The sequence below is a fragment of the Mus musculus genome, chromosome 4, assembly GCF_000001635.26.
Source record: "Mus musculus strain C57BL/6J chromosome 4, GRCm38.p6 C57BL/6J".
Lineage (NCBI taxonomy): Eukaryota > Metazoa > Chordata > Mammalia > Rodentia > Muridae > Mus > Mus musculus.
In genome coordinates, this window is record NC_000070.6 from 49,510,141 (window position 1) to 49,521,085 (window position 10,945).

Sequence of the window (10,945 nt, forward strand, 5' to 3'; positions counted from 1 at the left end):
ATCCATAAGTTCAAAATGTATTACTGCTTTGCTGACCAAATCATAATAAACCCCTAAAAGGGTTACTTGCTACACCAATGAGAACCCTGTTGTTCAAATCTGCCCCTTACAAAGGTATAAAAAGTGTGTTCTTTCTTTGTTCTGGGTCTCTCCTCTGGGCTGTGTGCTGAGAGGGGAGTGCCAGCATGTTGGATCAATAAAAATCCTCATGTGTTTTGCAGCACTGGTGGCAGTGTCTGTGGTCCTATTGAGTAAGGGTCTTTTGACAAATTCCACAGTGACAAGTGCCTTTACCTGCTCAACCTTCTCCCTGACCTTTTGTTTGTTTAAAACTCCACTGTCACTATGTGGTGTTATCTGGCCACTAATTTAACAGGAAAAAAAAAAAAGTCAATACAGCTACTTCAGGACTCTGAACTTGGAAAACATTCCTTTCTAGGTTTAAGTTTAATCCCACAAAACCAAACTAATAAAACAAACTATGGGCTGGAGAGATGACTCAGTGGTTGAGTGTTGGCCGTACAATCAGGAAGACTTCAGTTTGGACCCCAGCACCCATAGAACAAGCTGATCCTCTTTTGGCATCAGAGATACACACATCTGCACAACTATACACACAGGTGGGAACACACTTTAAACATTTTTAAGATGATGTGAACTGAGCTGTTTCAATAAATGTACAATACTGACATCATATTTCCTGTCTGCAGTGAAATGAACACTGATAGAATACCCAGGATCTTCCCACCATCAGATCTGTGTTGCCACACACCATGTGTTCCACCTGTAGACCAGAAGCTGCACTTATCCCAGGAGAGCCATGAACAGAGCACAATGTGTTTGTAGGTAATCAAAAGGTTGGACTTTCCTGATTTAAGGCTAAGAGGACCTCATGTGAATTTGGCAATGTGATGCCACAGTAGTCTTAAGATGCAGAAAACAGCACTGGGGAGACAGCTCAATCAATAAAGTGCTCTCCACTCCAAGTGTGAGAGCCGGAGTTCCACCAACACCTGTGTAAAAGCTGGATGAAACATGATTCTCTGTACATATGTGCAAGCACACCCACACACATGAACACATATCTGTAGAATGAAAATAAAAATACATTTTTTTCTTTTGGAAATATATTGGAATGTTACATTATTATCTGTATACTGAGGTGATCCTTTCCTTCTCATTTTTGACGTATCTGCTATCTCCTAAAGTGTGTTTACTATAGAAATCATAAAATTTCCATGGTAAAACAAAAACCAGCAAGAGGAGTCTCTTTTGCTACCTGAAACAAAAGTTTATGTAAGATCATTTATATTGACTTCCTAATCATTTTACTAGGCTTTACCAAATGCACATTAAGCTCATAGGTTCGATTATATAAAATTGGAAAGCCTATGCCTTTTACATTTCATGTTTCTTAAAAGATAAAGCTTTTTGTGTCTGTTTGGCTACCTCTAGAGTTACTGACAGATATGCAGCTGACCTGTGTTTTTTGAAGGGCACTTGGCTGCCTCTTAATGTTATTTCATGACCCTGGGACCATGTTACTTCTGAGTATACTTCTGAGTATTATAGAGATGCAGAAGTTTATAATCACTCGGGACATTAACATCATCTCCAAATAACTCATTTCCATATAGACTTTGAATAGCATTCCTTCTATCTTAACAATAATATGAATAGTGAATATTGCAGTCGCTTGTCCAGTTGTAGCCAAAAGTGTTTCTTTCCGTTCTGACTTCCCACCTCTTTACTATCAGTATGCTTTTGTATGGGAAACAAGATAACCAAATTCTGCATGTAAAATCCAAGTGTCCCCATGCTGAGTCTCCTTCTCATAGAAACAGGAGCTATTATGTCTAAATCCAGGGATCCAGACACTGAGATTTCAGCTCATAATGTAATGAATGACACTGATGTGTACCTACTATTACATACTGTGACTTTTTCTTAGACACTGTCGTGTGGGTATGCACAACTGTGTGCATACTGAGGCCAGAGCAAGACATAGTTTTTCCAACTGACTTCCACCTAATTGCCTTGAGAAAGCGTATCTCGCTGGATAGGAATCTCACTTTTTTGACTAGCTGGCCACTGGGCTTTTACCTGTGTCCACTCTCCAACACTGGAGGTACAGGCACACGCGGCCATACTCAGCTGTTTACATTTGTTCCTGGGGTTAAGCTAGATCCTCAGGCTTACAGGTCAAGCACTCTTACCCACTAAGCCATCCTCTGCCTCAACCATTATTTTCCCTAATGAATCTGCTAGATTCATTTATATATTAATATAAATTACATATTAACTTATATATGCAACTGATTCAAGAAAGTCATCCAAGGAAAGAGAATAAATGCAATCGCCCATGCTTAAAATCTTCCTACCATGATTTTTATATAACAACCAATTTTGTGATTCAGATCTATGTAGACTCTAGCAATAACACTTTAAAACTTAATAACTGCTAGACATTTTGTTTTTATTTCTAATATTCATTTTAAAAGAAATAATAAAGTGATACATAAAAGTGAATTTCATTCAGAAAGAAAGTCATTACCCTTTAACAAATCTCCGTTAGTCCCAAGAGATGAACCCAGAACACGTTGCCCTTTCTTCCACCTTTACTTATGGAGTAAAACACAGTGGAACTTTCTATAATGTGCACCAGATGTTCACGTTTCCTTCAGACATCTAATACATTTTGTTTGGTAGCTGGTCTTTTGGCTACTTTGTGGGTTCTTTTTCTTCCGCCCTTCTCCACTCCTCTTCTTCTACTCCTTCAACCCCCTAAAACTAGATAGCACAGAAAAAAGGATAGAGGGGAAAGGGGATAATGTTACTATTAGACTTTCTGCCCATTAGGGGCATCAAGTTCCTTGGGGCAAGCATCAGGACATCTAATTTCTTCTTGTTGTTTCTTCTTTGTTCACGAGTGCTTAACAAATCACAACCAACAGCAAACAATCAACAACTCAGCGCCTCTTAGAGCCCTAACATTTATCCTCTGAAGAACCCCCAGAATTCAAAACCTCACACAATCACAGAAACCATCTGCAGCTGGAAGAATCAAGCCCCTGCTAGAGCACAAGGCAAATTAGTCAGCTGCTGTGGACAAGTCTGAAGCAGCCCCAGATTCCACACCTACAGTATTTCTGTGTTTCTTTTTAAGACACCAAAATTCTCACTATACATTTTCTTATTTGTATATATAATAGCCCCATATCTTTGAGCCTTAATAAGAACATTTTATTGAAACTACTACTTTAACCGTATGACAGGCAAAGAAAACATCTTTGCAATGGCCTCTTATCTGAAGCCCGAGGTACTTAGTATTTTTGTGTTATGGTTAATCTTGGTTGTCACTGACTGATCTGGAGTCAACTAAAAGACAAGCAGCTGGCCGCTCCACTAAGGGATTTTCTTAAGCAGATTGTCTCTCGAGAGGGAAGTGCACAGTAAATGTGGGCAGAACCCATGCAGAAGGAAGGTCTGATTTTCCTTCCACCTGCTTGCCTTCACTCGACTGACAAGTACATCCATCTTGTTCCTGCCATTGCTGCATCTTTTCGTCCATATTAGAACCAGCTTCTTCAGGCGGCCAGCATGAATTGAAGGTCAGTAGGCTTTTCAAAGAATCCCCCAGGCTCTCAGCAACAGCTTGGTACTGCTGAGACAGTCAGCCTCGTGAAGGGTGACACAGCCATTGATGAAGTGCCCAGATCCTAATGTGAGCTAACATCATAAACCTCCTTTAACTATGTTTGCATGCTGTCACTTCTGTTCCTCCCAACAACCCTGACTATATACCTTGGAATAACAAAGTTTTCATAAGTTATCAAGACTTGATTTTATTGGGGGAAAAATAGCTTTAGCAAATGTGAAAACGTTTTCTTTGTTGATTCTCCTTTGGGGGAGGGGAGATGTGCTCTTCTACAAGGAGCAAAAAAAAAAATTATACAAAATTGAAGTTTTGAGAAAAGTTCTGGTACTTTTCAGTCACGCTAGTGAGAATAAGAATGAATGACCCCCAACGTGGTCTCTGACCAGACTGCTCAGTAACTCCAACTGATTTTCAAATTGGGAGGTAAATTACTAGCAACGAGTTCATCAAATTTAGATTTGTCTTGAACAGGAACATTATAGAAATCAAGAACATCTCTGACCCTGCACATTTGGTGAAGCCTGGAGTTAGGGACCGCATGGCCTAAGCCATCAGCTAAGCCTGCTAAGAGTCTGAACTTCATATGTCCATCATCCAGGGAGATATCTTGCCAGTTATTAGGAAGAGATGAACCAAGAACTTCTTTAATATGAGATTCCAAGCGACTCTGGAGATCACTGGGCGGTGTGTATGCTCGGCTTCGTAAGGGTGGACACACCAAAACAGGTTCTTTTTTCACTTCTTCCACTGTCTCTGCCACAACTGGCTCCTTCTCCTTCCTGAAATGATCAAAAGCAAACATGTGAACCTTTGGCACAAGCATCTGACTGGAATCTTGCTTTGCAATCAAAATCAAGGTTTTTTGCACACTTAGGGCTTTCTGAGCGCAGTGGAGAGGTGGAAAAGAGTAAGATGGAAAACAACTCCTCAGACATGCGCAGCTGAACCAACTGCTACAAAGAAAGCAAAAACTCAGTACACATTTACATATGAGTATAAGTTCTAAAACTAAGTAAAGAACAAAGATAAGATAAATTGTTCTGTAAATTGTGTCCTCTGTCTTAGTTTGGTTTCTATTGTTGTGACAAAATATCTCAACCAAAAGCAACTTGGAGAGGGAAGGGTTTAATTTCAACTTACAGTTCCATATCACACTTCATCACTGAAGGTTATCAAGGCAGGAGCTGATACATGGAAGAGTACTGCTCACTGCATTGCTCCCTATGGCTTGCCCTGACTGCTTTCTTATGGCATCCAGAACCATTTGCCAGGGGGCTGTACCACCCATACTGAAGTAGAGCCTCCCACAATTTTCAGTCAAGAAAATGCACCAGTCTTGTCCAATCTGGAAGGGACATTTTCTCAATTGAAGTTCCCTCTTTCAAATTTGACACAAAACTAGCCAGCACATCCTCCAAGATCTAACCCCAGTACGCCTACCTAAATTTACCTCCTACCAATTTCCTATATACATTATAGGCCTGCTCACACTAAACTACATTGTTTTCCAAACACATTGCCACTTTCCTGATACTTGTTAGCTCATGTTATACATCCTCCCTTACAAGAAACACTTTGATCATCTTTACTTATGGAAATAATACTTACTCTGTAAGTCCTAAGACAAAACACATATCTCTTAAGACCTTTAACCTGACTTCTCTAATCAATATTAAGTTCCTTTGATTTTTGCAGCAGTCTATAGTGCCCGTTGTATCCCATCCTATATAAGTTTTAATTTTGATATATTCTACCTCACTTAAAAAATTATAGCTTGATTGGACAATTTCTTGCTGTATGTGAGAGGTCAACCTGTTCACTGTAATATATTTAGTAGCATGCTGGCTTCAATTTACTTGATGACACTCCTCATAGCACTCCCCTCCTGGGTCACAACAAGCAAGGACACTGCCAACACTGTTTCTTGAGAACCACCACTCCAGATTGTAAGATCTTTAATATAATGGTCTATTTTGTAAATCTGAGGTTCTTTAAAAACAAACTTAACAAGCTCGTAGAAGAGAATCTGGCTGAAACACCACTTAAATGCCTTGGTTTGTGAACTACCTAAGTAATGTGTTTCCATGACTTGGCATCTGACTGAAACTCACCATCCCTACTGAAAACAGGGTACCAGAAATGAAGCCAAAAATATGCTTTGGAATATAACTTTTCTTGTTTACTTAAGACTTTGTTCCACCAACTAATCCTTCGTCCTTCATAAATTTTGATTAACATCTCAATATGTGCGGTGGCCTAAATAAATTCCTCAAAATCTTTTGTCCTGGACACTCTGTATTTGTAATTAGGTCTTTTTTAGAGATAATTAGAGTTCATGAGCTAAGGAGACTGGGAAGTCCATAAAAGCATTAGTGGTATGACAGAGACAGGCTTGCTCTGCCTCACCACATGCTACCCTTTGATGTGTTATGAGGCTGCAAGAAGGCCCTCTGTAGCTGTAGCACAATTAACAGTGCCAAGGTATTTATAAATCACCCATTTTCATTCATTTTGCTATGTCAATGGAAAGGGAAATAGGACTCTACTAAAGTATTCTAAGGTAAACAATAGACCGAAAGAGCTTCCATTTTTGAAGAAAACTAATCGCTATTTCAACAAACATTCTCCAAAGAGTTGTTTATTGAGTTTTGGCTCACTCCCTCCCCATAGTCCTCCAGTCCCTTCCCTAACATTTCATCGCTTTCAGAATAAAATGAAATTCAGGTAAAAGACTCAACACTCCAAAAGATAGAATAGCTAAAAATTTAAAAATTGAGGACTAGAGAGATGGCTCACTTGTTAAAGGTAAGGCTCATAACCAAAACGTCAAAATAAAAACCAAACTCTAATTATATGCTGTCTACAAGAAACTTTTTTTCAGAATCAAGGGCTACATTAATCAAAACTGATAGCAAAAAAGGTATTCGATGGGAATAGAAAACAAAACAAAGTAGGAAGAGCTACACCTCTATCAAACCAAATAAACTTTTAAAGGTTATTAGATAATTAAAAAAAGATCAATTCAATTTAATTGGATATAAATAAACATGTACCCAATACCAGAGCACCGAAACATACTAAGTAAATATGGACAAGCCTGAAAAAATAAATCACCAAAATAACTGAACTCAATAATACATGTTCAACAAACAGTGCTTAGGCTATTCACATAGAACACCAATATCAAACATCTTTTAGGATAGATTACATTGTATCATGGAAGAAGCCTCATGAATTTAGAAGTTCAAAATCATACAACATAGCCTTACTGACCACAAAGGAAAAAACTAATCACCAGAAAGGCAAGAGAAAAAGAATATTAACAAATGTATCAATACTAAGCAATATACCGTTGGGTCAACGAGGAAATAACAAAGGAGCTTCCAGAGTATCTCGTTATCATAAAGGGCCGGAGACTTGGCTTTGTGGGTAAAATGCCTGCCAAGTGCGGTGGTTTGAATAGGGATGACTCCCATAGATTTGAAGGATTGGTCACCAGGGAGTGGCACTATTAGGAGGTGTGGCCTTGGTGGAGGAAAATATGTCTTTGGGGGGAGGACTTTAAGGTTTCAAATGCTCAAGCCAGGCCTAATGTTTATTTCTCCTCCTGCCTGCAGAGATGTAGAACTCTCCAGCACCATGTCTGCCTGCATGCCACCATGCTTTCTGCCATGATGATAATGAACTGAACCCCTGAAACATAAGCCAGTCCCAATTAAATGTTGTCCTTTATAAGAGTTGCCGTGGTCAGCCTCTCAGGAGCCTGATATAGCTGTCTCCTAAGAGGCTCTGCCAGAGCCTGACAAATACAGATGCAGATGCATGCAGCCAACCATTAGACTGAGCATGAGGTCCCCAATGGAGGAGTTAGAGAAAGGACTGAAGGAGCGAAAGGGGTTGCAACCCCATAGGAAGAACAACAATATCAACCAACCAGACTCCAGAGCTCCCAGAGACTAAACCAACCAAGGAGTATACATGGAGGGTCCCATGGCTCCAGCAGCATAGCAGAGGATGACCTTGTCGGGCATCAATTAGAGGAGAGGCCCTTGGTCCTGTGAAAGGTTGATGGATGTCTCAGTGTAGGGGAATGGCAGGGTGGGGAGGTGGGAGTGGATGGGGGAACACCCTCATAGAAACAGGGGGAGGGGGAGGGGATAGGGTATCTCAGGGGAGGGGGAACCAGGAAATGGGATAACATTTGAAATATAAATAAAGAAAATATCCAATAAAGAAGAAAAAAGAAAAGAAAAGAAAAGAAAAGAAGAGAAGAGAAGAGAAGAGAAGAGAAAAGGAAAAGAAAAGAAAAGAAAAGAGTTGAGTTGCTGTGGTCATGGAGTCTCATCAATAGAAACCAAAACAACCAAACATCAGGACTGTGTTCAATACTCAGCATCCAGGAGAGAAAATTAACAGAATGTGTACATGTTTGTAGTCAGAAAACTGGAAAGGAGGTCTCAGGGCTGGCTAGTCTAGTCAAGTCATAGGGCTCCAGGTTTAATGAGAGACCATGTCTTAAACTATAAAGCAGGGCATGCCTGAAGAAAACACTCAACTTCACACACACAACACATACACAATCACACACACAGACACAATATCTTGAGTTGGGTGAAAATGTATAACATAACAGTGCTGGCTACTTTTCTGTCACCTTGGCACAGCTAGAGTCATCTGGGGAAAGGGAATCAATCTCACTTAAGGAAAGGCCCCCACAAGACTGGCCCATGGGCCAGCCTGTGCCCGAGGTATTTTAATGATTAATAATTAATGTGGGAGTGCACAGGTCACCTTGGGTGGTGCCACACTTAGTCTGGTGGTCCTGTGTGCTAAAAGAAATCAAGTAGAGCAAGTTACACAGAAGCAAGCCAGAATGCAGCACTGCTCCATGGTCTCTACATAGTTCCTGCCTCCAAGGTTCCTGTTTTGAGAGCCTGGCCTGACTTCCCCAGATGATGGACTGACCCCAAGCTGTAAAATAAAATAAACCCCTTGTTAGTATCAGGCACACCCATGAACAACTGGAAGCGACTTCACAGCAATCAGGTGTCTTTACAGGCAGCTCTCAGACCCAGAGAAGAGACATGTCCTCTCTAGAAGACAGTGTAGCTGCTGGCTCCTGCTGTGTCTATTCACCCTGCCCCCCTCTCTCTTTCCTTCCACACTCTCCCAAAGGCTGCCTCTGACCCCCTCCCAATAAACCTCCCATGTGAGACCTGCTGCACGGTGTGATTTATTTAGAACCGTGACGCTTATTTCTAACACTCCTTCCTCCTCAAGTTGCTTAGGTCATGGTATTTTAATCACAATAGAAACCCTAACAAAGACAATAACAAACATAAAAAGAAAGCCAGCACTAAGGTGAATTTATAGTAATAAATGACTACATCATTAAAGATTTTAAGCAACTTAATATTGAACCACATGAAACTAAAAAAAAAAAAAAAAGAAAAAAATGTAAATCCCAAAGTTAGCAAAACAAAAGCAATCATAAAGAGCAGAGCAGACACAAATCTCATAAAAAGAAACCAACAAAACTAAGGGCTAATACAGAAAACCTCAAAACCTCATGTAATTAAAATCAGAAATATACGGCGATACAAGAGATGTTTCACAAATAAAAAGTTACAAGAAGGAGCTTTACAGGCTGCAGAACCTAAAAGAAGCAGTTAAAGATCCCAGGTACATATAACCCTAAACCAAGAAAGAATACAAAGCCTCCGCCAGTCAATAGCAATCAGAGACATTTAATAAAGAGTCAGAAGTCGAGGGCTGGAGAGCTTTGAGCTCAGAAGTTAAGAGAACTCGCTGCTCTTCCAGAGTGCAGTCCTCAGCACCCACCTCAGGCTGCTAGCTCACAATCTCTTGTAACACCAAACTCAGGGGATCTGACGCCCTCTTCTGTCCTCCGAGAGTATCAGCACACATATATTTATACATACACATATGGACATAAATAAAATAAATCCTCAATAAAATCAGTGGTTTCTCTAGAGAAATAATAAATCACCCCCCCCCAAATGATCAAGAAATCTGGTTTGTTTATAACAGCAGGAAAAAAATATTTAGGAAAAAATAACCAAGCAGGTTAAAGATCTATACTCTAAAACTCTAAACCATCCATGAAAGAAACAGAAAACACACATATAAATGAAGAGACAGTCCATGTTCAATGACTGTTCCATGTCTGCACTACTTAAATACTTAACTCAAAAAAATCGAATGGCTTTTCCCAAAGACATAAAGAGCAATCTTAAATTACGAATAGCTGCAGCAATCATGAGCAAGAAAAACATGGAAGAAATTATGCTTCAAGATTTAAAATTCTAACACAGAGCTATGATGATTGACAATAAACAAAACAAACAAACAGAACGCAAAAAGGGATGTAAAAAGGTGGGATTGGCCTGACTGCTGAAATCTCTCCTCTATGTGAATATACATCACTACATCCATTTACACCTTAAAGAACGGTTACCTGAAAAATGAACAGTTTATCACCAACTGCCCCCCTTCTCCTATGAGGACAAAGATTTGGTCTAATTAACCACTTTATCTTTAATATTTATCATATAGTAAACACTAAAATATCTGTTGAGTGAAAAAAAAAAGAAATGAACTTGGGACATCTGACACTAACCAGGGAAAGGTTAGAGTTAATACATGGGGTGAGGATTCAAACTTCTAACTTAATACGTTCGTTGTTCTCTGAGGTCCCAGCGGTTAAATTTTCAGGCCCTAAATATTATCTAAGTAATATACATAGATCCCACAGGATGCAGTGAGGAAAACTGTGGATAAGCAGTTAAGTCACGGGGCTTCTGGATCCACCATGTGCGTGCTTCTCTTCAGTGGGCCTCAGTTCCCTCCCGTGTGGAACTAAAGCGTGGGAAAGAGAGTACTGCTGGGTACACACTTAGAGACACGGAAGGCATTTAGAAACTATTTGTTGTATGCATCAGTGAAATCTGGGAAAGCGCACCGTGTTGCCGTTAGAAGCGGTCCTGCCAATCGCAGAAACGTAAGCTTTTAGCTCGGATCCCTACTCCACGCTAACTCCTGAAGGCTCAGGACCAGGGTCCCATCTTAACCCTCTGAACTCGTCCCCTCCGCTTCTGATTACTTACGTGGAACTTAGACCATTGAGAAACACTCAGATTTACCTGGATCGAGACCAAAATTCTCTACGTGTTGCCAAGGGAAGCTTCCACAGCCAGCCTCTTCTTGCTAACCGAGACACGATCAGCGCCGCCATTCTCGACAAGCAACCCAAGAGCGCCAGACGTG

The 10,945-nt window shown here is 40.3% G+C and overlaps 1 protein-coding gene and 1 long non-coding RNA gene across 2 annotated transcripts; one reads left to right on the top strand and one right to left on the bottom strand.

Moving 5' to 3' along the window:
• The first annotated feature begins 403 nt into the window (after positions 1 to 403).
• Gm52736 lies at positions 404 to 1,146 on the top strand. Its single transcript, XR_003955403.1, has 2 exons — positions 404 to 620; positions 711 to 1,146. It is a non-coding gene; the product is annotated as a predicted gene, 52736 (long non-coding RNA).
• Positions 1,147 to 2,456: 1,310 nt separating this feature from the next.
• Mrpl50 (mitochondrial ribosomal protein L50) lies at positions 2,457 to 10,943 on the bottom strand. Its single transcript, NM_178603.4, has 2 exons — positions 10,822 to 10,943; positions 2,457 to 4,437 (listed from the first exon to the last, which is right to left on the bottom strand). The coding sequence occupies exons 1-2, from the start codon at positions 10,911 to 10,913 to the stop codon at positions 4,050 to 4,052; spliced, it is 480 nt and encodes a 159-aa protein (NP_848718.1). The 5' UTR covers positions 10,914 to 10,943; the 3' UTR covers positions 2,457 to 4,049.
• Positions 10,944 to 10,945: the final 2 nt, after the last annotated feature.